At 43.2% G+C, this 27004-nt stretch overlaps 2 protein-coding genes across 8 annotated transcripts in view; one reads left to right on the top strand and one right to left on the bottom strand.

Annotated features, from left to right (window-relative positions):
• The window catches only part of basp1 (brain abundant, membrane attached signal protein 1), a 14770-nt gene extending 2415 nt beyond the window's left edge, over positions 1–12355 (top strand). Inside the window, exon 2 of the mRNA XM_077557106.1 lies at positions 10026–12355. Coding sequence (XP_077413232.1) covers positions 10058–10558 — 501 coding nt within the window. The 5' untranslated portion in view covers positions 10026–10057 and the 3' untranslated portion in view covers positions 10559–12355. The remainder of the gene's footprint in view (positions 1–10025) is intronic.
• On the bottom strand, positions 2211–27004 carry LOC144043451 (uncharacterized). Of its 7 annotated transcripts, XR_013291108.1 has the most exons (9): positions 26853–26985; positions 24266–24372; positions 21951–22184; positions 17075–17296; positions 16918–16999; positions 15800–16812; positions 12116–12249; positions 6356–6630; positions 2211–6237 (listed from the first exon to the last, which is right to left on the bottom strand). XR_013291108.1 is itself a non-coding variant. In XM_077557102.1 (6 exons), exons 2-6 carry the CDS (start codon positions 24363–24365, stop codon positions 6050–6052), a joined length of 927 nt encoding a protein of 308 aa, XP_077413228.1. In that variant the 5' UTR covers positions 24366–24372; positions 26853–26987; the 3' UTR covers positions 2211–6049. The 7 variants fall into 7 exon arrangements, 4 of the variants coding, with proteins under 4 accessions (XP_077413228.1, XP_077413230.1, XP_077413229.1 ...); XR_013291109.1 differs by lacking the exon at positions 15800–16812; XR_013291110.1 differs by lacking the exons at positions 15800–16812; positions 16918–16999; positions 17075–17296 and having other exon boundaries at positions 9991–12249.

The raw sequence follows: 27004 nt of genomic DNA, 5'->3' as shown, positions 1-27004 counted from the left end.
CAAATGGTGACAATGTGAATGAATGAAATGTCATATCATTAACAAGGAGTTTTTTGGTGGGTATTTTAATGGTGACAAAGTTGAATTTTTGGCCAGTAGAAATTTTTGGCAAATGGAAAATGGTCCCCAAGGCAAATGGAATGAGCGGAATGATTTGAATTTCAAATGGCAAAGATGTCAAAGTGTCACGTTGAACGTGCCATTGGAATGAAGGACAATCGAACCATGGTGCAAATTTGGCCTCATTGGGAATGAATGGCAAATTTTTGGCATGAAAAATGTTGAATTTGGAGAAAACCGAGAATATTTGGAACGAGAAATATGCTAGCATTTATGGCATGAATTATTGGACTCTGTTGAAATTGGAATGATGTGAATGGGACAGATTTTGTGGAAGAAGATAAGCAATAAGATGCAACGAGGTGTAGAAATGTTTGTTTTGGTGGGAAGAGCTTTTCAAGCAATTTGGATTTTTTTTAAAAATCCCACAATTTGCCATTTAGCAAATCATCCATCAGGACATTTTGGCATTAGAAATGTGAAAATATGACCTTTGAATTTCTGAGAAAGACTGATTATCTTTTGAATGATAGCAACGAGCAGTTCTTCAAATCAATCCGATTGATTGGAAAATCAGTGGCTGTCTTTACCGTTATTGATCAAATGATGTTGTTTTTCTTCGTTTGAGGATCGCATGCATGTGTTTGCTCTTCAGCATTTGCATATTTACCCATTTATTCTTTTATTTTAAATATATATATTTTTATTTTATTTTATTATTTTATTATTGATTAGGTGTATGTGCGTGTGTGCGTGCGTGCGTGCGAGTGTGTGTGTATTCATTAGTTCACCTAAAACCTATTTTAAAAAAAATCCCATACCGTTCATTTATTTATTTTTAAATAATACATAAATAAAATAAAAAATAAATATATGACATAGATTAAATACCAAATCATAATATGATTTAATAACAAATTAAATATAATAAATTCTAAAAATGACTGATGGGGAGTATTGCTGTTTTGATTGTGTTTTTTAAAAAAAATTATTTGCAATTTTCCTGTTGACGCTCAAGCAGCAGGTTACGTCGGCAGCCATGTTATCGGCAAAGTTTAGGAATGTTACGGTGAAATATTTTTGCCGTATATGAATTTTCACAATGTTGAAAATCTTTCTCAAGTTGAATTGAAGGAGCGGAAAGTTTTGAATTTCAAATGTCAGCCATGTAAATGTGGAAGCCGCCATTGGAAAGGAATGGGCAATTTTACGTTGAAAAATGTGGAGTTTGGGGAAAATGGTGAACTTTGGAATGAGAAAAATACAAGCACACGTTGCACACATTTTTGGAGCATGTTGAAGTTGGAATGCTGAGAATTGATTGAAAAATGTAGAAGGAGAAGCAGGACAAAAAGTGTGAGCAAGAAAATAGAAATACAAGACAAAAGTCTGCTCAATTCTGCTGCAGTTTCCCAACGAGACGATTACCCATCGTTGAGTTTGACAGCAAGACGGAAGCGGGCAGTGACGAGCGTGAAACAGGAAGTAGAATGGACAGGAAGTAGATTGAGGGGATGGCGTGCAGTCAGCTGCTGTTTTAACACGCGGCGATGATAAAGCAAACGTCCGGAAAAGGCGCGACGTGCTGATAAACACGTGAGGAAGTCAACGAGAACATTTGAGTTGAGCTCAGCACATTTATTTTTACGCTCTGCCACCGAGCTGATGCATTAGCGACATTAGCATAGGACACAACTTCCTGCTTTGTACGGCAACGTCAGATCAGAACCTATCCATGCCCAAATATGTGTGTGTGTATATATATATATATATATATTAGTGGTGCAAGGGATCATGATTGATCCGTGGTCGGTTCGGATCACGCCCCACGGATTGGATCACGCCTGATCTGCAGATCGGTTGGTGGGGAAAACAAAACAAACACGTCGTAGCACGATGGCTAGCTTGACTTCCCTCTTCGACGTTTCTGTATCGTAGTTGATTGACATTGTAGTTGCGACCGTCAACAACACAACCCTAACTCGTGTTCAATCGCTAATTGAGGACGCTAAGATAGCGCTAATTAATGACGCCATTTATGATACGGCAGAAGTCTCCGACGTAAGTGGTGAAGGTATTATTTGATTACTATATTAAGTGTAATCTTTGCGTGTTCAAAATAATTGAAAAATGAGATCTGATGAAGAAGCTTCTTTTGCAAAAGATTTATTTTAGGAGCTCCTAAAAGACACAAGACATGCTTACATTCAAAAGTGATGTTAAGCCTCGAGTGTGTCCATATGAAAAACACACAGTCGCTTTATAGATGAAAAAAGCAAACTCCTCCTCTGAGGCTGGACAAAGGGTTAGTAATTATAATAGGCAGACAAGTGATTTACTGACATGTTTACTCCAGTTCCGTCCAAAGCCGGAAATATATGATTAGACAGGTATGCGACCTAGACTCCCTCAGACCCACAGTGTTATCAACTTGAGAACTTGAGAACGTGCCTCCCATGTGCATTCCGATCTCACCAGCTGGAAGGGAGTGAAAAGTGTTATTCATTACAATACAGTTAATATGCCCAATATATTTCACACAAACATTATCACAGTTATATGGCATCTATATACTATAAGTCAATTCATAAACAGTAAAAATATGCATAGAAAATGTTAAATGTCTTCAGTGGCTAGCGGCTAGCTGTTAGCATGAGCACAGAATGTGCGGCTGGTAAGACCATGAAAAGATGATTTGACGGGAGCGCGAGCGTGGAGACGACTTCAGCGTCGTGCTGGAAGGTAAGTTTGACGACTTACTTCAATTCTTTTTCAATATTCTGGACCAACGCTACTTTGTAACTAGAACAATTTAAAGGAAGGGAATGTGCCTTAAATTGTCTTTTCATTATAAAAAATAAAGATCAATAAAACTTTGTCTTCATTTAGTTTATAAAACCCTTTTTTTTCCATTCAAAAAGAAAAACTTTCAAATCAAAATGTCAAACTTGGCTGTTTAGATAATTGAAAGAATTTTAAGCCATTAAAACCTTGTTATTTTACACATGAACCATTTAAAAATAAGAATGTTGCTGCCTCATATCGCACCTAAAAGTTGTGTGTCCTAAACGGCTTTATTAGATATTTTGAATCGATTTTTTTAAATTTAATGCTAAAAGCGCTTTACAAAATAAATGAAGACAAAGTACTATTGACCTTTTTTTTTTTTTTTTGCTGATCCGAAAAAAGATCTGATCCGTGACTCAAATCCGTGATCCGATCCGATTTTTGTTTTTTGAAAAGCATTCTCGTTTTGATTTGATTTCGTTAACAAAATGTTCTTTTTGAATTTTAGTTTTGTTTTTTTCCTTCGTTTTCGTCAACTAAAATAACCCTGATCAATACAAGCCGACAAGTCTGACATAAATAAAAAAAATGAAAAAACATTCTTCAGTCTAGCTGGAGAACTGGAAGCGCCATCAGGCTTTTGTCCCGCCTTGCAGGAGGTCTGGCGCCGACGCAACAGCGCGACGCTAAAGCGCCGACGCAACAGCGCGACGCTAAAGCGCCGACGCAAAAGCGCCGACGCAAAAGCGCCGACGCAAAAGCGCCGACGCAACAGCGCCGCCTCTCGCTGTGAGCGCCATCTGTCGCGTCGTCCTCATTGAGAAGCGTGCGACTGCTCACTCGCTTGCAGAAAAGCAAAATGATTGTTCGCCATTTAACAAAAGGGAACAATGGGAAGGAACGCGTTTCTCACCCGGCAGGTTCCACATCGGGCCGGGCGGCTTTATTTGCCAGGAAGTTTTTTGTCTTTTAAAAACGACCCCACAGCCCAACACAGCGCCTGTTTACTTTCTGCTTACCATAAAAACATGGCCGCCAAAAGAGAGGCGCTCGTTTTCAAAAGCAAAAATGAAATGAAAGTGAAAAAATGGTATATTCAGAGACATGTGTGAAGATAAGAGATGAAAACACGTTCAACGCGAGTCTGAATTGTGGACATCGATTTGCAGTTTAGAGTGCCTCGTTGTGGCTTGTGAGTGCGTGCACAGTGAAAAAGCCGAAGAGTGAAGTCAACATTTTTGGAATTCAAGTACAACATGACGGCCAGCTTGTAGAGAGGGGCTTCAGGCTGGGGTGGCCATTTTAGAGTGCATCGTTGTCAGCCATGAGTGTATGAGAAAATGCAGGAGAGTGAAAAAAAAAAAAGATTGTGCGGCTGCTTTAGAGTGCCTCATTGTTGGGTGTGCGTGAATGTAAGTCATGCGGAGAAATGACGAGGATGGGCGCAAAAAATGCAAATATGGCCTGGGCCTTCGGGCTGACATTGCCTCTTTTGCGTGCCTCGTCGTCATCCACGAGTGTGCGCACGTCTTAGAGCAAATAATCCGTTTGCTTCATATCAGCAAAGAAAGAAGAAAATTAATATAAGTTGTTGTGATTTTTATTTATTTATGAATGGATGGTACTGCATGCCTAGGTGGCGCTATTGAGTGTTTTTTGTTTGTTGTTGTTGCATTTTGGGGATATTTCATTCATTCCACTTTTCCATATAAATTTAAACTTGCTTCACAAATTCAGGCCTCAAGTGTTCTTTTTATTCATTTATCTTTCAACTCAAATGAATACTTTGTCATTTTCACATCATTTATCTTTCAATTGAATTCAAAAGCGTTCAGTTTAGCTTTCAGCTTTCATTTCTGTAGAAATTGGTTTTGAAGGCTATCGTCATTTTGACAAACCAATGGATTGAATTGTATTTTTGTGGAAAGCTCCTTTGACGTGACTGTCAGAATGTAAAAGGTTGAGCAGGTAAGCGTTGCCGCGGCAACGACACCTTTAAAAGTCAACCTTACACTGGAGTTGATCAATAATAACGTGGACGCGTCCGCTGCGTTGCGACTGGAATTCCCCCACGACGGACTTTCCAAGTAAGGAACGCTCATTAAGTGCGTTCAAGGAACTTTTTTAAATGAACTCCAAATCAAAACACTCATTTTGAGGCCTCTAAAATAAATACATAGAGAAAGAAAAACGCTGACTGGATGATTTCATTGTAGGTGAAAAAAAAGAAAATGAGCGCCAGAGCACCGAAGTCGGCAGTTCTCCGCCTTTTGGCCAACTGGCGGCCAATTAGCTCGTTAAGCTAACAGCACATCAGCTGTCGGGCCTCCATGCAAGACGAGGTTAACTTAACAAAATCACGTCAAAACAAGTCAAAGTGTCCACGGAAGGCAAGGACTTATTTTGAAGTTAGCGGACGCAATCGTGACGACTGACTTCACTTTGAATTAAGAACGCACAATAATATCGGTGGGCGACAATTAGCGACCAATTTGACGTCAAACTGATAAACCAGATCATAAAGAAATCCGCCCATAATCATGGACATGCCACGTTGGTCCATCTGTTGCGGTTGTGCCCAACTCCTCCGCCCCTCCCCTCTCCTATGCTAGGTCGCATATTTGTGATGTCATAATGCGCGCGACCTGGTGTTGACGGAAGATGCATCCTACTTTGTTTTGAAGTTGGCCTGACTTGGCGTGTAGATTTTCCAATTCGAATTATTTGTATTATAAAATTGGTTCATTATTCATAAGTTAGCCATAATGCTAATTACGCTACCACACTCAAATGGTCTCATTAAAATGATTCATTCTAAATCATCAAATGAAATATTAGTCAGATAAACAATTTTGACCACGTTTTGCTTTGTTTTATAGATTTTTTGAAATGTATTTATTTGTTTCTCACAAAATAATTTGCCATATACTTATTGTAAATAATTGCATTGTTTACTATGCAAAACGGGACAAGCAAAGACATTTTCTTTTTCATGTGTCAAAAGAATGTCTAATGTGAAGAAGAGTTTCCTCAAGCGATTTTATCTTTGCAGTAACACGAATCAAGAAGCGTCCGCCAAAAACCACAAACCGGCAGCCTCAAATCTCAAAACAGGAAGTAGAATGATGGCGCCAGCAGTCGATTTTCCGTAGCCAAACAATTATCATTGTGAACATTTCCCGGCGTTACTCATCTCTCGTCTTCATTCCACGTCGCAAGTCTTGCCGGCGTATCGATTGCCGGCATCCGCGCCGGCGGAAGGCTGACAGATGGCGGCGAGGACGGCGAAGGGATCAGAAGCCAACGCCGGCGTCATTGATCCACAAGATGGATCCCTCGGGAGCGAGACGGCAGGAAGACCAGGATGTCCTCGGTGGACACGTGCCTCGTCTTTGGAACGGGAATTAGACGGGTTCCATATGTTGCAAGAGAACACAAGAGACGGAACGAGACCAATCGTAGATGTTGCCATAGAACACAAAAAAAAAAATTAAAAAAAATCACATACATACGTCCAAAGAAGACCCAGAAACGGCCATCAGAACCATGACATCGATTATGTTGCGACAGAACATTGGACCGATCCCATCTGAGGCAACAGAACACTGGAGCAGGAACTAGACTGATCCTTAATGCAGCCAGAAAACCTTGCAACAGGAACGAGAGCGATCCCACAGGAGTGGCAGTCCGACAAAAAAAATGAGACGTGTCCCAGATTTGGTATGGGAACGCTGGAGCAGGAATTAGACGTGTCCCAACACATCGGACTTGAGGTTTGATTGCCTAAAAACACACGAGCAAGAATCCCATCGATGACATCGATCACAACGCAGGACCACAAATATTTGCACGGAAAACGGATTTGGAATTCAATTCAAAGCAAAAGAACTTTTGAATCACGCGTTCTTGCCGTGTTTGTTGTTCCCGCGCGTTATTGTTATCGGTGTGTGCGCTCGGAGCAAAGAACAAGAAAAGAACAAAAGACGCCTTATGCGATTGTCACACGCAAACACAGCTGACACCACAACGTTGTCACAATGCTAACTATGCTAACCTTGCTAACCACCGGCCCACCAATGACATCACATTGCGCTGGATTATTTTCATGCAATTATGTGCATCTCTGTTTGAGGGCGGCCCGGCCGTCAATGAACTCTTTTGCTCCCAAAAACGTTCCATTTGAAATATGACCATGGCCCCAAAGACGTTTTTTAATGTTTTTTTTTTTTAATGCTAAAGCATACAAAAGATTTTGATGCAGCCTTTGAACTGAGGAGGGACGCTTGAAGAATAACGGCCAGCAGGTGGCAGCAGAGTATAAGAGATCAACCAGGGCCATGTTGCAACAAGCCCTTTTCTCCACGGTTTTCAACACATTTGTGGAATTGAGCTTTATTCTAATGCTAATTGCTGATACAAATATACTTTTTTTTTCCTGATGAAAGAAGAGAGTCGAATCTTTCTTTTGGTAGCTTCCGTGTTTTTAAAGCAATAGAACACAAAGTGAAAATGGCTGAAGGTGAATGAGTTCATCAGGGGGTTAGTTAGCTGAATGCTAACACAACGGAAAAGCCCATTCACATGCTAACAATTGGTATGTAGGAGGCGCTTTTAGGTCCCGTATCTAGCGTTTCCATTGGGTTTCATTTTCATATTTGTTGAAGATTGGAAGAAAAAAAGGCGAGAAGATGATAAAAGCGTTTGTCAACATGAAGAATGGAGAGCGTCGTCTCGTGATCCTGCCGACAACCGTCATCTTATAGTACTTGCAATGATCCGCTCTGATGTTGGTGAATTTTGATGGCAGCGCGAAACGCATCTTGGGATCATTTGCCGGCCAAGTTCTCGTTCTTCATATTCCTACTTTCGATTGGAACGCGACTTGGCTTGCGACTTTACTCGTGACGTTACACAAGGACGCAAGAAAGGACAATTGAGAAACGGCTAACGCCAACACAGACAATCTTCTTCTTTTGTCTGCGTGACTCAACTATACTGCCCCCTGGTGGCCAAGATGGGAGCACACAGCCCAATGAACGACCCGACCAACCAGAATACAGATTGAATAAATCGTCAGGTGAGCAGCAGCCAATGAAATCTGCTGGCTCCGTGTTGCCGGGCGGGGGATGGCGCCATCGTGTGTGTGTGCGTCTAGTTAACAAAATCGAAAACGAAAATTCAAGAAAACAATTTCGTTAACGAAATAAAACACAAAATGAAAATGCTTTTTAAAAAACAAAACTCATTGAAACTACATTTCATGTTTACAAAACCAACTAATTATAGCAGAAATGTTCTTTTTACTCTTTGGTAATTCATTGAATGCATCATTTGGGGATGATTTGAAATGTGATCTGAAGTCAATTTCAGTAGTTCGAGCCAAACTGTGGCAGGATTTTACTTTCTGGACCAGGATTTGCCTCCTCTGTGCGCAAGTCATACACATTAAAAAAAAAACACCTAATACTGAAACTAACTAAGCATTTTTTTTTAAATAGCTAAAACTAACAGAACCACCCTGAAAACTAATAATAATAAAAAACTCAAACTGAAATAAAAACAAAATTGAAAATTCCAATCTTTAGTTATTTAAAAAAATGCTTAGTTTTAGTTAGTTTCAGTATTAGTTTTTGCTTTTTTATTATTATTAAAAAAAAAAAAAGTGTATTACTTGTGCACGCACTTGTGTGGCAAATCCTGGTCCAGAAAGTCAAAACCCGGCCACAGTTTTGCAAGAGTCTTTTTGTGGTGCCTTTCATTAGTGTGCGTGTGAGAGCCCTTTAGTAATGTGTGAGAGTGTTCCAGTAATGTGCAAGAGTCGTTTTGTGATGACTTTCATTCGTGCATGTGAGAGCCTTGTTGTAACGTGTGAGTGTTCCGGGAGTGTTCGAACCTTTTCCTTTCAAAAATTCCTCCTTTTTGGCTCAAAATGCAAAGCAAGCCTTGCTGGGCTGCATTTTTCACACTTTTGGCAAAAATTGGATGGAGTTCGAGTCTGAGAAGGATTTTCAATGGAATCAAGCAATGTTGAGCGTTGAGTCAACAATCGTTAACTGATTTCTTATCCCAAATCTCTTCTGTTATTATCGTTCCTAATTAGTTCTGCCGGTCCTTCTTTTTGCCTCCCATATTCAAATGATTGGATAGAAAAGAAACGGCACGACTTTTTGAGACCGACACGGACTGGGCTTATCGGTCATCGCATTTTCAAAACGATCAAGGTGTGTTCTCACAAAATGCCTAATCTGAAGGTACCTGAAGAAATCCGTTTTTGACGTGTTGGAACCTTTTGGTAGAGTATGAGAGTTTTGTACATATGACGTGTGAGAGCCCTTTTACAGTGTGAGAGATTTTCAGTCGTGCATGAGAGTGGTTCCTACTTTTTTCCGTGGTGTGTGACAATGTTTGAGTCAAGTTATGCAGTGTTATGGCAAAAGATGTCCCTGACTGCCCCCCCCCCCACTGGATGTTGTCAGTTAGCGTGCACACACACACACAATCACACACACGTGCACACACACAGGCGGCCATTGTGTGTCGGCGTGCGACGGCGCCGCGGCCTCCTGACCGGTACGGCCCGCGCGTTTTGCATTTGTGCGGCAGGTTTTTCATGTGATTGCCATGTTCGTCACATGTTCCATTTGTGTCACATAATTGTATGTTTAGATCACCATAAATGTTACATGTTTTTGTGGCGTGACTGGCATGTTTGCGATGTCATGTTAAGGTCACGACTGTCATACGGCTTGACGATCATGTCTGTTCCCTCCGACATTTAAGTCTGGCTTGTTACGTGACGTTTGTCAGCTTTGGTGTCATATTTATGACATCAGACGATTGTCACCCGCCTGTCATGTTTGTTTGATGTCACGTTTGTTACATGTTGACTCCATGTTACAGGATGCTTAGGTTTATTACATGCTAGGTTTGTGTCGCCCGACTGTCACACACGTTGCAATGATGTCATTGTCAAGTTTGTTACAGGTCTGACATTACACGTCGTCATGTCTGTTACATGTTACGTTGACGTCACATGACACGACCGCCACCTCGCCGTCCCACGGTTGTCAAACGGAAACAAACTTGATTTCTACACAACATGATGTTACATCCACATGACACACGTCTCCTAGCAACACGCACCCAATCACGTTGTCCATTTGTCGTTGTGCGCGCAGACGCCCGAGCTCCGTCCGTCCGTCCGTCCGCCATGGGAGGCAAACTGAGCAAGAAGAAGAAGGGCTACAACGTCAACGACGACAAGGCCAAAGAGCCGGACACCAAGGCGGCGGAGGGTTCCGCTCCTGACGACAACCCGCCGGCCAAGGGCATCAAAGACGAGAGCGGCGCCGCCAACGATGCGGCGCCCGCCAAGGAAGTGACGCCCACCGCAAAGGAGCCGGAAAAAGAGGCAAACGCTGAGCCCAAAACGGACGGCCAACCCGCCAAGGCCCAGGAGACCGCCACCGCCCCCAAGGAGGCCGCCGCCGCCCCCAAGGAGGCCGCCGCCGCCCCCAAGGAGGCCGCCGTCAAAGATGAGGCCGACGCCAAAAAGACTGAGGCCCCCAAAGCTGAGGCGGCGCCCAAAGCCGGCGACACCCCTAAGGAGACCCCTAAGGAGACCCCCAACTCGACGGCGGCCACTGAAGCCCCGCCCAAAGATGCCCCCGAGGCACCAAATAAGGATCAAAGCGTCGTTGCTCAAGATTGATTGGTGCGCATCCACGGGAAAGCCACGCCCACTTTGGACAATAACAACCAGAATCAAGAATGACCACCGACAAAACTGCCGGAGCAACACCGGAGCCCCCCGACGCAAATTATGATGAATATTCTTCTGATGAACTTCGCCAGCTGCCCGCACGTCATCTCACGTTGTCACATGATCACCTTGGCCACGCCCCCCTCACAAAAACTTTCTTCAAATAGCTCCAAAATAGATTTCCTAAATAAAGATTTTGTACTAAAAAAAAAAAAAATTCTAACAAACGGAACAAATTGTTTTCTAACATTTCTACGCTGGTTTGGAACCTGATCTTTAGTAGTCCACGTAACTCGAATCTGATCACAATCCGATTCTGGCCTGGTTGGAGTCAGGTTACAATCCTGGACCAGGTTCTAAATTGGGTCTGATATGGTCCTGACCTGGGTGTAATCTAGTTCTGGTTTGGGTCTAGTCCATGCCTCCCTAATCCTGGTCCTCAAGAGCCAGAGTCCTGCAGGTTTTACATGTTGTCGTCCTCCAACACACCTGATTTCTTTCATCAGCAAACTCTACAGAAGGCTGATAACGATCTGATCTTTCAAATCAGGTGTGTTGGAAGACAGAAACATCTGAAACCTGCAGGACTCCAGCCCTCAAGGACCCAGATTGGTCAAACCTGGTCTAGTCTAATTCCAGTCTAGTTCCGGTCAGGCTCCTAGTTGGTGCCAATTTTGGATTCATTTGGAAGTAGTCTGGTTCTGAATTGGTCCTTGTCTGGTAATAGTTTGGTTCTAATTTGGTAGTTAGCCAATTGGCGCTAGTCCAGTCCTGGTCTGCATGTGAAGAATCTGGTTCTAAATTAATTTCGGTCTGTTAGTCCAGTCTGGGTCTACTCTCGTACTCGACTGGTCTGGTTCTAATTTTGTACTGGTCAGTTTCTAGTCTAGTTCTGGTCTTGCTCTAAATTGGTTTTGATTTGACTGGTCTGGTCCTGATAAGGTTCCAGTTTAATAGCAGTCTAGTACTTGACTAACTCTGGTCTGGTCCTAATCTGGTTCTTGACTGGACCTGACCTGGATAAGTATGGATGTAAATTGGTACTGATCTGGTACTGGTCTGGGTGTAGTTCTGGTCAGGTTCTAGTGCGGGACTAGTGTGGAAGATGTCTGGTTCAATCTTGACCCTGGTCTGGCACTACTGTAGTTTTTTGGTACTGCTCTAATACTGGTCTGCATGCGACTAATTTGGTTCGGAATGAATTCTGATATGGTTCTGTTCAACAAAGAAGAGAGCAGACGTCAGAACTGGGACGTCTCAAAGTTTTGGATGCCAAATGATAAGGAGGAAAAAAGCTTGTTTCTATGGCAACTGTTCTGATGCAACCCGTCATCCGTCACGCGTTCATCGCCTACGAGCCCCGCGTGCACGTGCACGTGCAGGTCGGGCACGTGCACGTGCACGCGTGTGGAGCTCAACGTTTGAGGACACGTCGTCTTGCTCCTGAATGACAAAGTGTCCTCGAACTTTTCACCACGTCAATTACGATGTGCGGTGGCGACGTACGTGTGGTCGCGGGTTCTGGCCTTCCTTCACACGCGCGTGCCGGTCCCGTCTTTTGGGTCCGGCGGGGAAAAGCTGGCGTGTGCGTTTCCGTGGCAACCGCGTGTCTTCATCCCAGCAGGCGGCGCTGCTGGCTCCTGGTCCCCGAAAAACACAGAAGACAAAGAAATTGACGTTTCAAAGTTGTATGTTTACTTGTTGAAATGGTGGAACAGTCGTAATAAAAAAGAAGTTCCAAATTGACTTTTTGTGGTCGTTTTGTGTTTTCCGTAACAACGCAGCTCGTCCATTCACGCGGGACGCCGACGGTGGGCGTTTCCAACGTATTGTCAACAGTCGCACACAGATACCGCTGCTAGTGACGCTGATAGCTTTGTTAGTGTTGCTAGCATTGTTAGCGCCGCTAACATTGTTAGCATCGGTAGAATTGTCAGCATTGAAATCATTGTTAGGGCTGATACCATTGATAGCGCCGCTAGTGTTGTTAGCACTGATAGCATTGTTAGCACTGATAGCATGCTAGTGTTGTAATGCTGCATTCGTGGAAGGTGGGAAGTTGGAGTCATCCCACTCAGATTGTCCCATTTTAGACCTCAAAAGGTTTGGGGCAAATGTAAACAACAAAGATGGCCGATTTGATTTGTTGTTCTGGTTAACGCAGTCATTCCAAATCAGCTCGTGTTACGTGAAACAATGTCAAATAAAGTAACGATAAAAAACTTCCCCTTCCCACTTTCTTGGAATGCAGAATTAGCACTGATGAATTGTTAGCATTGCAAGAATGACGGCATTGTTAGCAACATTAGCATTGTTAGCACATTTAGCAAAACTAGTTAAGACTGATAGCCTTGTTAGCACATTTAGCGCCACTAGCATTGTCAGCACTGTTAGCGTGGCTAGAATTGTTGTTAGCACTAACTAGCATTATAGTTCTGATAGCATTATTAGCACCACTCGCATTGTTAGGTGGCGTCAGCATTGATGTTGGACAAACCTATAACTCCGCCCCCACAGCAAGGCCAAACTGCGCCATTGGCTCGCTGGCTTCCTGCATCATGATTCATCATTGGTTGCTAGGCAACGGCGGCACCCACTCTCGCCTAGTAACAGGCGTAGACGGGAAGGAAGGATAATTGGATGGAGGTAAGGTGTGGAGGCGGTAGGAGGAGCTTGCGTGCGGAAGGAGGGAAAACGAACCCTGTCACGTCCTGTCGTCTCGTGCTTCTTTTCTTCCTTACTTTTATCTTTCTGTCCTGCCTTCCTTATGGCTCAATCTTTCCCTCTGGCTTTCCTTCCTCATTCCTAATTTCATTACATTCTTTGTCCTTCCTTTTTTCCATTCTTCCTCTTGTTCCTCTTTCTTTCTTCCATCCTTCCTTCCCCCCTTCTTTCTTTCAATTTGGCTTTCTTTCTTTCCTTCCATGCTACTTTCTTTTCTTCCTTCTATCCTTGCGTCCTCCATTCTTCTTTCTGTCTCTCATTCCTCCTCCCTTCTTCCCTCTGTTCTTTCCTTCTCTCCAACTATTCCTCCTTGCCTTCCTTCCTTTCTGATTCTTTCTCTCATTCTTTGTCCTTCCTTTTTTCCCATCCTTCCTCTCTTTCCTTCTTTGTCTTCCATCCATCCATCCTTCCTCCCTCTTTCTTTCTTTCTTTCAATTTGGCTTTTCTTCCTTCCTTCCATGCTGCTTTATTTTCTTCCTTCTACTGTATCCTTCCATCCTCCATTCTTCTTTCCATCTCTCATTCTTCTTCCCACTGTTCTTTCCTTCTCTCCAACTTTCCTTCCATGCTGCTTCCTCTGCCCTTCCTTCATCCCTTCTTCTTCCTTCCCATATCTCTCCTTTGTCTTTATCTCATCCTTCTGTCTGTTGTTCTTTCCTTCCTTTCTTCTCTCCGTCTTTCTTTTTGGCCTTCCTTCCATGCTGCATTATTTTCTTCCTTCTGTCATATCCTACCTCAGTTCTTTCCTTCTTTCCATTTTCCCCACCGGCCTTCCTTCATCCTTTGCTTCTTTCTTTCTCTGTCCTTCCTGCCTCTCGGCTTTGCTTCTTCCTCAACGAAGGCGCCCGTCGGCCTCCACAATTTCCACCGGTCGCGTCTGCCCCCGTCAAAGCGCTTTGCTGGCGACCGATCCGCTGCAGCCGGTGGGGCTCCGGGGCTTGTTGCCTAGCAACAGGCTGCAAGCCCTTGGCCCGACGATGGCGGCTTTGCGGAAGAAGACGACGTTTGATGGCGGGAATGGAAATGTAGGCCGCTTGTCTCCAGGGGCAAGTCAACGTAAATGCGCGAGCACATGCACGAGCACATGCGCGGTGTGAAAGTGAGACGTGGTCATGGACAGGAAGAGGAAATCCGCCCATGCTCCTCCCGCATCGTGATTGGTCGCAAGCACAAGTGGCTAGTTTGGTCACCATCTGCGTTGACTCGCTGACATTTCCTGAAGTCACTTTTTGCTAGTGATAAGCACATGAAGCTTTTGTGACGAAATGCTGGGAAATTGGGCTGAGCGCTTCACTAGAGCGCCCTCTCCTGGTGAAAAGTAAGACTGCAGTGAATTGAAAACTTTTTCAAAACTTTCCTGGGTTTCCTGAGAGTTTTTCATTCATTCATTTTTTTCCGACTCAATGGCACAAAACTGCCGAACAGCAAACTGACATTAAGTGCAAGAACTCACTCAGAATGTGTTTTTTTTTTTTGCGGTCCTCGGTCCTGCATATCATTTCGTATCAGCGGGGGGGAATTAGGCCTACTTACTGTCACAGGATGTCAAGGATGAGCACCCGAGTGCAGGGAAGCAGGGAGGCGATGCCGATGTGTACTCAAAAAGTATTCCATTACAAAAAGTCAAACGAAAGAAAATAAGGCACTTTGGAATGATCCAAATAACTCAATGAGCTCAAGTCCAAAACATATAAAAAGCGACAAACAAACAAACACTCGGAAGATTTGACTTGACTTGGCCAAGGACGGCCGACAAGCAAACAAACAATGAAGCTACAAGGATGGAAAGAAACCTGAAAACGGAAATCCACCTGGACAAGACAAGTGGCTGAAGGAGGGGCCCGCTTGACCAGCACAGGTGTGCACAATAACATAACGACACACACAAGGAAAAGATGTCAAAGCTAAACTCTCGTCAAAAGCAAATCACAAAAAAATGGGTAGAGGTGTCAAAAAAGGAAAAAACCTGCCACAGTTTGGCTTTAGCCTCCGGTGCTTGTTTACCTGCTAGCTAGCTAGCTAGCATCAGGAGCTAAAGCCAAACTGTGGCAGGGTTTTGACTTTGTGGACCGGATTTGCCACCTCTGGAAATGAGTCCATTTGACCCAGTTCCAATAGCATTCTGATAAACATTTAACAATTCTTGAAAATGTCAAAGTCAACCAATTGAATTGTTTGTCAATGAGATGTTGCTATTATACTATGGGTCAATTTGACCCGGAATAAACATTGTTATAGCTTATTGTTAAACGTTTTCATGGCACATACATGGAAATTAAATAGTCTGTTGATGTTTGGTTCATTTGATCCGGGATCTGCTCACTGTCCCTTGTAAATATCTCAAAACCTTTTTTTAAATATTTCTGTTGGTGCCAAATTTGATAACGCAAAGGTAACATTTCTTCTTTAACTTGAAAGTGGCTCATTTTGACCCATAGCATAACTGGAGCGTCCTTTATTCCTTACTCTATTCTTAGCTTCCTTCATTTTGTCCTTCCTTGTGCTAAACAAAGTTTACTCAAAGAGTCCATTTCATAAGTTCAAGCACTGCAAGAAGACGCCGTCTTCTGTCCGTCTTTCCTTCCGCTCTTCCCTCTGTCCGTCTTTCCTTCCGCTCTTCCCTCTGTCCGTCTTTCCTTCCACTCTTCCCTCTTCCCTCTGTCCGTCTGTCCCTCCCTCCCTCCTTCCTTCAATCTGTCCTTCCTCTTTTTAGCTTTGAACGTTCTTGGAGAGGAGGAGGAGAAAAGGAGCGAGTGGCGCCACCTGCTGGTTCCGACGGGCGCGGCACGTCACCCACGCGGCGGCTGGGAAAGGAGGCGGTTGTCATGGCGACGGGCAGTTTTTTTGCTGGCGTTCAAATTGGCGAAGGCGAGTTTTTGAAAGAATGCATGGTAGAGACAGCAAGTCTCTTGTGTCCGGAGACCAAAGGCAAGTTTGAAAAAATCAGTCTATCACGCAGGACAGTGACTCGCCGTGTGGAACTGATTGATGAAGATATAGTGAGCACGTTAAATAAAAAGGCGGGGACCTTTACGTTATATTCACTGGCACTTGAATGTAACCTTGACCTTTGACCTCTGGCTGCAGAGTGACTGCAGCGTAATGGGATTACAATGTAATCAGGTGACGGCTGCCGGCGCCTCCGAGTGCTCAGACTGGGAAGCCACTTCCTGATGATGTCATCGTGAGGTGCGGTTGCCACGGCAACTCCTTAGCGTCTTTGTATCCTCCTGTTTCAGCAACTCGGTGTAGTTGACAAGTGTGTCGTTGCCATGGCGACCAGGCCTCTCCGGCGGCCGTGTGATTGGTCAGCCAGCACGGCAAATGGGCGTCGCACACCTTTCTGGAATGTTTTGTTACCATGACGACTGCATCGTGCGTGCGTGCGTGCGTGCCTGTGCGTGAGGAAGCCGAGTTGTTGCTCCAAGCGACGCACTCGGAAGGCCAGATAACATGACGACAACACCAACGCCAGCACGCTGCGCACACGCACGTGTTTATTGTGGGCGGGGCTTCACATGTCATGGAAATCATGTTGCATGTTAACCAACAGGTAATAGTAAATGTTGCATGTGTGTTCTCACAGCAGGATGAAGATTTTGATGAAGACGATGTTGTTGTCCACTTGCGGCTCTTGTTGGCGTGTTTCCGCGTCCACGCTCTTGTCTGAACACGCACACACGCACATCCATGGTTTACACTTCCTGCGGTGGGTTTTGATTGACAGGTAGGCGGACCTACCGGCAAGGGCAGCGAAGGACGTGGCTAGGGGCGGAGTCTCCTAGCAGGTCGGGAAGGGAAGACGAGACGACAGGAAGCGACGGCGTCCTCGTCCACTGGAGAACTTCGGGAAAGTCGTCCTGAGTGACGCACACGCAAACGTGCACAAATGCGCGCAGACACGCACGCAAAGGGTGACGCGGATGCGTGACAAAATGGCTTCAAGATGATTCATTTCCTCGACTACGCCATCATGTGGACAGAAAAATGTATAACATGCAATCAAATGGCGGGGTGTAAATCATGCTCTGAATACAAAGAAATATATATTTGAAGAGTGTTTTAACATGAATTGTTCTGTGTTACTTTGTCTATGTTTGTGCTTATGCAACAAGTGAAAATGTGAAATAAGGAGGTAAAAGAAAGTGCTTATTCATTTTTATTCAAAAACAATATTTTCCCCAAAGTTTTTGGACTCAGGCGGTTTCCTTTTTTGCAGAGAATTTCACCTGCTTTTGAAAAAACTCTTTCACATGGTACTGATGAAGCGTTTCTTTGCCGCTTTTATTTCGAACTGCACTCAAACCTAGCGAATCATTTCCTCAATCAGTCACGTGGTACGTCGGCTTCGCGGGGCTTCAAACGTCACCACGTACGTCATCAATACGCGCATCGACTCGCCGTTCATGAACCACTCATCTACATTAGTCGGCACACGCTTCAGGGATTCGAGCCGAGAAGCACATCACTACTTTTAGCCGTGAAGTGTCTATTAGTCTTCAAATGTTGCCTTGAAAGGACAAATTTGAAGGAGCTTTGGATTTGTATCTTACTATTGCCTTCAGAGGCCACATTTGAGGGGAGCTTTTACCAATTTTATCAACGTCGTCATCACGCTTCTGATGTAGGGCACTGAAGGTAGTGATGGGCAAATGAAGCTTTTGTGAAGCACTGAACCACTTGAGCCAATTGTTTTGAAAATAGCTTCATTACTCCAAGCTTCAGTTACAGCGACCTCTACTGGTAAACTGCAAGGCTGCAGTGAATTTAAAGCATCTTTGCTTTGAAAATTCTTTGATGGACTCCCACTAGGACCGAATAGCAGGTTCTATTGACAAATAAAGACTGATGAATGTGTGTATTTTGTTATTGAGGGGAAAGTGCTGGTAAAATATAGCATAGGTTGGGTGTGCTTGTGTAACTGACAGGGGCCCATGGGGGACACTCTAAAATATTTTTATTGAGGTACATTGTTTTTTCCACTGTTTTTGGATTGAGCCGGTTTCTTGTTCTGCTCACAACTTCTCCACATTTAGAGAAAACTCGCTCGCACGGGACCGACGATGCTGGCGGGCATCATATTACATATACTGTTTCTACACATGCACCTGACTGAGGTCAAATCAATTGAAGAAAGTAAAAAACGTAAAGCCTATTTACATAAGCTTTACAAGCAAACATTGGTTGTTCAGTGGTAAAATTATCGCCTGCCACTCGGGTAAATCGGGTTCAATTCCCGTCCAAGTCAAAACGTTTTTTATTTAATTTGCGTCTCGAAAAAAAAAATGCCCTTCGAAAAAATAAATCAATAAATAATTGTCCTCCGGGGATGATTAAAGTTTTTTTCTGATACTGATCTATATACTGTACATAACTTTAAACAGCCAGCACACCTACCTTATCAGGAGTGATCAGATTGAAGTGTTCCCACATTTCAGAACGACCTCTCTTCCTGGCTGGCTCCATGAATGACCAAATGTAACAACGCAAGGCAATGACAATTCAACAGCACCGACAACCCACGAATCGTATATTGTTTAAAGCGGTCATAAAGGGTTGACGCTCAAATTCAAAACTGTTTCAACCTGTCACCTGTCAGAATCGAGAATCACGTGATTGGACCGCGAACCAGGCATGTGATTCATTCCGGCAACGAATCAGTCACTGCTTCGATCGTCATATGTCACGTGATTTTTTCCGCACCAAAAGAAGCTTTGAAGCAGTGGTTCTATGGAATTGTAGTTCAGGGTTTGAAGCTTGTATCAAAGCTTCAGTGTCGCACTGCCATCACTAACTGAAGGTGCCTTTGACTCGTCATTGGCCTTCAAGTGCAGCCTTTGAAATATCCTGCAATTTGGGCTACCTTTCCGTCATGGGCCTTCAAATGCTTTTCAAAGTGGTCATTGGTCTTCAAATGCAGCCTTCAGAGGTTCCTTTTGATTTGGGACATGTGCGCTGCATTTTCACGTCATCTGCCTTCAATTGCAGATTCTGCAAAAATTCTTGCAAAACATCAAATTTTTGTATTAAAAAAGAAAAATGTGTAGAAGAATTTATATTGCACATGATGGATGTCATATTAATGCCTCCCTCTCCTAAAATACCCAAGTGCTTCTTACTATCGATCACATTAATGAAGTTGAAAAGCAGTAGACAGACCCATATGCTTTTTTTCAGAGCCGATACTGGGACCGATTATCGGTAGTCAGGGAGGCCGATATTTGAAGCCGACATACATTTGCAGGAAAAAAAGTTGCGGTCAATTTTTTTTTATAACAAAAACTCCAGCACTTGACTGCTTAAATGCCTTTAAGCACATGTTTATTCAACCGATTTTATGATTAAAGGGGTTTTAGATCTTAGAAAATAGACAACTTTGTTTTTAAATTCTGGCAGAAGGTGCATGGTGGCCCCAAGCTCAACATTCTGTCTTATACAGTTCAATGAAAACAAATATCTCATTAAAATTGACTATAGTAAATAAGTTTCCCCCCCAAAGAAACATAACTAAAATTTTCAAATTTTTCACTTATCTTTGTTTTAAAGCTCTAAAACAAAAAGTGTATCCTCAACGTAGCTGCTGGCCAACTGAGAAATGAATGTCTGATCAACGCGGCTGTCTTCTCTCCTTTGCTTTTTGTGGGTGTTGCGTTATTTTTGTGTGCCGCAAATGCCGCTGCAGTCTTCACCATACTGTTTTTTTCTGTGGTAGAAAGTAGCGAAACAGACAATGAGTGACTTACACTTGGAGTGTTTGCCATCACATTCTGCACCAACTATAATATGGCTTACACGCACAGACACGTATCGGAACGCACATGCACTCCCTAATTGCCTACTTTTATCAATATTTCCTAACCGTTCACCCCGCACGCTAACTCCCAAATAGCCGCTAAAAAACGGAACTGATTTGTGCATATAGTCCATGGCGACTGAGGAAAAACTGTAATTGTACGTAACAAAGTGCCCGGATGAAGATTCCTTTCAAAAATAAATACGGACATATTGTTGAAAAGTATGAATTAAACAAGTGGCAAGCCCGCTCTGTTCAACACAACTCGAGGCTGCTTGTAAACAGCGTCCAGTAGTTGACGTTGTCGCTCGTTCTCCTCTTGTGTTCCACAAAGCTCCTCTTCGTACTTGACTTTCGTTCTTGCGCACATTTTCACACGACGTCACGACACTTTACGCACACATTTGACGGCCGCATCCTTTTTGGCGGCTAGCAAGCTAAGATAAGCTAGGCTAACATAAACAGGGCCGAGAGATTTCGACGAGCACTGTCTGATACGATTTAATCAGACACGAAATGTAGCAATTATGTTTGACTTCAATAAAGAAGTGACGGAGGCACAGTGTCGATGTTTAAGTCCGTTCAGTACGAATTCAGGATGAATTATGTAAATAAGCGTGTGCGGCGATGTGAATGCAGCCTGGAATGGACTAATACTACTAGTAGTAGTAGTTTCTGTCACCGTCACGTGAACTCTACGGCAACCACATTTGGACAAATCTCATGTAACGAAATACATTATTAAAAAATAAAAATCTAAAATAACACGTTTAATTCTATATCCATATAGAGAGTAAAAATAAATAAATCTTCAAACTCCATTTGGACGATTAAGAAACATGTTTAGTTCCTGTATATCCTCAAGAAATATGAATAAAGCCAATAGCGTTATTTTTCAGTTTTTATGGAGGAATAAAACGCATTATATTAAAAGAACCCAGCTAGTTAAGGAATATGACAAGGATGGTGTGAAAGCTCCATAATTTCAATCGATGATTGGTATATTTAGAGTGAATTGGATTAAGTCTTGTTTGTCACAGCCCAATTCTATGTGGTACCACATCCCTAGATCTTTGTTTAAAATGATTGGTTGTTTGGATTTTGTGCTGAAATGTGATTTTGATGTGAGCAGAGTCCCCATAAAGTTGTCTAATTATGATAAACAAATTCTTTGTTGTTTGGTTTTTTTTGGGGGGGGGGGGGGGGGGGGGTAATGATATTTGCCCATAATTTTTCTGCAAATGCATGTAATCAGATCTCTTATTTGAAGGTATTATGTGTTATGTATGAACACACAGATGCATTTGCAGCATTCACAACGTTGAAAATCAAAATCCATGTACAGTAAAAAATACTGTATACCATTATTATACTAGTAATAACCTGTATTATATATGCAGTGTAAAGCATTCCTTATATTATTGAAGGAGAGGAGGAAGGTGTGTTTGTACTCGGACTGGCCCGTTCAAAAAAAAAAAAATATATATATATTTTGGCGACTCAACCCCACACATGGATCACTTTGATCTATGGAAAGGTTTTTCACCAGTGTGTGTTCTTTTGTTCATTGCTAAAGTTGACTTTTGAGAGAAAATTTTGCCCCAATCTGAGCAGGAAAAAGGTGTGTTGTGTGCGCTTTCAAACTCCATTTTGAGCCCCCCCCCCCCCTTTTTTTTTTTTCTTACTGAAAATGAATATCAGCTTCAAATATCGGTTATCACCCAACTAACCATCGTTATCGACCCTGAAAAAAATCTATGGGCCTATCTTTAGACCTTATGTCATTATTTTGTGCTTGCGGTGGTCGCCAGTGGTTTGCATCACCTTCTGTCTCCATGTGTTGCAGAGTTGAGCTGCTGCTTGGAGGCTCCGCCCCTCTGTCCTCCTCACTCTCACCCATGACTTCATCGTTACTCTTAAAAGGGGCAAAGGTCAGTGGTGACTTGGTGACATCATCCTCAACCTCCTCTTTGACACAAATGGGCTCTTCTTCCTCCTGTTTCACAAGAGGAGACTTCACCACCTGTTCCTCAGGACGAAGATATTTCTCACCAAAGTCTGCAGGACACAAGAAGACAAACACACATTTGTCATGTGGCAAAGGAAAGGGGTGAAGATTTTATTGATGTGTTCTTCTAATAACTTATTGCCAATTTGTCATGTTGGTTTTGTCAAAGGCAGCTTCATGGATGACAGAAGCAGCCTGGGAGAGCGTGAGCAGCGTGGATGTGCTTCAACACGGGGCGAGGCTCTAGATCAGGGGTGGCCAAGTTGGGTCCTCGAGAGCCACTATCCAGCCTGCCTGTTTTCCATGTTTCTCTCCACCAACACACCTGGTTCATGATCAGGATCGTTGTCAGGCTTCTGCAAAGCTTGCTGATGAGCTGATCATTAGATTCAGCTGCGCTGAAGGAGGGAGACATGAAAAACTGGCTGGATAGCGGTTTTCGAGGACCCAACTTGGCCACCCCTGCTCTAGATGGTGACATGATGTCATTTGTAGGGCAACAGGTTACATCATTTCTTCGCAATAAAGGTATAGATATTAAGAAAGAAGACAGTGAAACTTTTAATCCAGGTGTGCCTGACCTCAGTAACCATCAGTTTGTCCAATCATGAAAGACAGGAACTGTAGGAGTGGCATTGAGTTCAGGAAGTAGTGCAGAGGTGAGCATCGAGGGCCGGAGTCCTGCAGGTTTTGCGTGTTGCCCTTCTCCAACACAGCTGATATATGATCAGCTCATCAGCAAGCTCTAAATAAACCTGATAACGATCCTGTTGATTGGAATCAGCTTGTGTTGGAAGTGAGAAACCTCAAAAACCTGCAGGACTCCGGCCCTCGAGGACCGAGATTGCCCACCTCTGAAGTAGTGGATTTGTGCAAAGAGCCCATAGTGTACATTCAAAACAGTTATGTAGCTTGTGGGGTGCCCCAGGGATCAATTCTGGGGCCAGTACTTTTTCTCCTGTATGTAAATGATGTTACAACTATTTTGAAATTGTTTAAATGGTTTTTGTTTGCATATGACACCACTTTATTTTATGCCGGGTAAAAATATGTATAATGTATTACAAGTAATAGAGAAAGAGTTTAAGAATATTAGGAAGTGGTTGAACGCCAACATACTGTCTATTTATAAATATTAGTGAAACCAGATTCATGATTTTCAGTTGTAGAAATTAGGGATGCACGATCATGCTATTTTCAACCGATACCAATAAACCAATAATTTAGAAAGTGCAGATGCTGATAACTGATGATTAAGCACATAATTGTTTGCAAAATTAACTTGAATACAAATATACTTTCAAGTCATGCTGTAAGTGTAACATGAACATCGAAACATTGTGTAAAGCGCTATGAAGCTGAATTTTTTTGGATATCTCTGCTTCAAAGATAACCAGTAACCAAAACAGAACAGTCATGTTTGAAAAATGCAACAGAAAACTGCCAGGGTAACATTTTGTGGAGGCGCAGTAAAGAAAGCCTACACTGACGACTGCCACGTCGCCATGATGCGTCTTCTGTCAAGACGACATTATCGGCGGATTTCTTGATTATCGGGTTTACCTGTATGACGTCAAATTGGTTTCAAATTGCCGCTAATTATCGGCTGACTTTGCATTTCTCAAACTGTCCAGCAGATGGTGACAGTGTGGCGTCTGAAAACGAGGTTGCGTTGTTATTTCATCCAGCAATACAAAAAGACAGTAAATAAGGCATCAAGTTAAAAACTTTCATTGTTGCTTTATGGTTGATTTTAAAATATTTTTCGAAGTACTGAGTGGTGGGAGTAGTTCTAGATATAAGGTGGCTTTAAGTTTGATCCAAATATTAGATGTTTTACAAAGTGGTCTTCTTGTCAATGGTGTGGCGAATTATTTATTTTTTATTTTTACTGAAGACCTTGTCTTGTCAACAGTACTGTATTATTATTATCATCATTATTTTTAATATTATTAAGATAGGAGATAAAGGCTATAAGGACAACGTGTTGACTGTATTTTCATTCATGGGGTCAGCACTTCATTAACAAGCTACTGAATTAAACCTGTCAATTGACATACAAATCCTATGGGTTAGGGTTAGGGTTATTTTACCCTAAGAGGCCATTTTACAATTATAAAACCTCTTTCACCTTGGCTGTTGGCAGACTGGACCGATAAGTTGATGCCACACTCTCTGCAGAACTTGTCTTTCTTCTCCAAATCATCATAGGAACACCTGGGACACCGCATCGTGATACTTTTCGGAGTTATGCAGAGGGTGGTGGAGGGAGACAGAAAAAGAATTAATAAAACCTGCAAGTAGCAATGAATAGGCCTCGCGTTGGAGTGTGTGTGTGACTGCTTGCAGCGTGCTGTCGTGTGCCCATCACCGCCCCCAAAAATCCAAATGCAAAAAAAAAACAACACGCAAACAGGAATGCATAATTAACTTGTGTAGAAAATTTGCATAAGAAGGCATGCGTTTTTTGGAGGGGGGGGGGGGGGTGTCACCCATTTTGTTCTAATACTGCTCAAATGAAAAAGTGCATCACCACCTGGATTCCGTCATCACGACTGCCTGGCAGACTTGGCAACCTTTGACCCCTCAATGAGCGAGTTGGTCAGGTAAATAAAAAAATTTAAAAAACGAAAACATTTAAGGCAGCAAAACACTGAGCGGCCAATGAGGTGAAGGTGCGGGTCCACGCATCACAGTGCAAGTCGAGACAAATCGAAGAAGGCACTCGAGGTACCTACTCTGGGGGTTCGGGTTGGGGGGCCTTGACCACGAGATATGCTAATTGGCTGCCACCAGTCATGTGACCTCAACTCAAAAGAGAGAAAAGAAAAGAGGCACCACCAACGGCAGAGCAAGAAGTGAGCGGTGCGCCCCCTGCAGGCTCTTCTTGTGCTTCCTCCATAGTGGGAGGAGTCAGCTCGCATCACAGAACCAGAAGAAGAAACCAACTTGTGCTTTTTTGTGGGTTTTTTTTGGTCGCCGTTAAGCGGAAGCTTGGGCTCCGCCCCCTGGCGCATTTGATGCGTTTGGCAGTTAAAGATGGCGGCGGCGGAGCGGAACACCAGGAAGACCCCAACGCGTCCTCGCAAAACAAAGCACATGGCACGGACACACCAATGACGACTCACAACAACAACGCCGCCTTGGCTCCGCCTCTTCCGACCTGCCTTGGCGGGCCCCCGGGGGCTACAGTCTCTGGAGCAGGTGGGGGAGGGGCCGGGACGCTTCAAACAAAGAAGTGACGCCATGTTGTATCCCAACGACATCGTGGATAGTTTGTTTGAAGGGCGTTGCTTTCACACAAACTCGGACGCACGCACGCACGCACGCACGCACGCACGCACGGCCGGCCCCCGCCCCAGACCGCCGGGACAGGCACACTCTGGTGTGATGGATTCCGTCTCCTTTCCAGCGTTTCCATGACAACGTCTACGGCTAACGGCCGCTATCTACGGCTGACGATACGACCAAACAAACGACATTAACACACATTGGCAAAAAAAATCTTGTTTTTTTTCTCACGCTCTCCTCGTGAAGGCGACGCTCACTCGGCACACGACAGCACGAGTGTTCTCTAAGGCAGGGAGCAATCACACTTCAAAAACTTTGGTTTCTCAATAAAAATGTATGACAGAATCTGTTTTTAGTGTGTTATTACATATGGCTTAAAACTTTTAACAAAATCCCATACAGAAGTTAAACATTTGAACTTTTATTATTTATTATATTAATATTATTTTATTACATACAAATTTGCTATATTTTACAAGCCAACTCATATGAGCATCTAATAAACAACTTAACAAGCAAATGGACCAACTGAAATTATACAAAGATGAGATCATATTTTAAGTAAAAGACTAGCAAGTGAATAAATAAAATGTATTACATTTATTTTATAAATATAAATTCATAAGCTAATATTAAGGTTGACAGCATGCACGTTTTACCATCTTATTTTCATTTTGTTTATCTGCAATGATTTTAGATGTACAGCAGAGGTCACTATTGAGTGACATTTTAGGCATCACAGCTTTGAAAACACACACAAGAGGAGAGGACATCTATTTAGCCATGAAGGAAATGCTGACACAGAGGGGAATAAGTGCAAAAAATGTTGTCTCTCTCACTACTGACGGGGCACCATCCACGATGGGCCGAGAAAAGGGTGCAGTGACTCGACTGAAACATGACCAGCCACAACTCTTGTCATATCACTGCATTATCCACAAATTGCACATGGCTGTCCTTTGCCACTGTCAGAGCACGATGGAGATGCTATGAACACCATCACCAAACTAGTCATGCAACACACTCTGGTCGCTAGGGTAGCCTTTAAACATAGCTTCAAAATAAGACACAACACAAAAACAAAGTGCATGAAAATACTCGCTAATCACAGCAGCAGTGAATCAGTATCATGTGACGTGTGGTGTAGCGGCCTTGAAGTGCGTCAAGTGAGACGGAGGTAACAGACAGAATCCGGCCACTTTTCAAAATAAAAGTTATATTATTGTCAATGTAACAGCACGTTTGCAATTTAATAAAAGAACAGAACAATGAATTATCGTCTGAATGTTATCGCATGTTCGGACCCTTTTCAAAAAATTGGAATATGCTCGAAAAGTTGAATCATTTCTATAATTCCATTCAAAATGTTAAACTTTCATCGATTTTAGATTCAGGCACCACAGTTAAAATGCCTTCGTCGTTCTCACCTGCACAATTCCAGCAGAAGCCCAAAATGGCGATGACTGGAAGCATGCTCTTGGAAATCCGTGGTCCTTCACGGCCAGAAATCCTAGCGAATGTGAATGCGCCGTCGTATCAGAGCTTTTATTTGAAAAAAATCAAGTGACTTCCTCCCATG

The sequence above is a fragment of the Vanacampus margaritifer genome, chromosome 2, assembly GCF_051991255.1.
Source record: "Vanacampus margaritifer isolate UIUO_Vmar chromosome 2, RoL_Vmar_1.0, whole genome shotgun sequence".
NCBI lineage: Eukaryota > Metazoa > Chordata > Actinopteri > Syngnathiformes > Syngnathidae > Vanacampus > Vanacampus margaritifer.
This window is presented reverse-complemented; position numbering and strand designations above follow the sequence as displayed.

Coding starts and splice junctions, on each gene's coding strand:
- LOC144043451 (XM_077557102.1), bottom strand. CDS start 24,365: ATGCGGTGTCCCAGGTGTTCCTATGATGATTTGGAGAAGAAAGACAAG. Junction 22,185..24,265: donor CCAGTCTGCCAACAGCCAAG/GTGAAAGAGGTT, acceptor TGTGTCCTGCAG/ACTTTGGTGAGAAATATCTT. Junction 12,250..21,950: donor GCAACACATGGAGACAGAAG/GTGATGCAAACC, acceptor TTCGGGGACCAG/GAGCCAGCAGCGCCGCCTGC.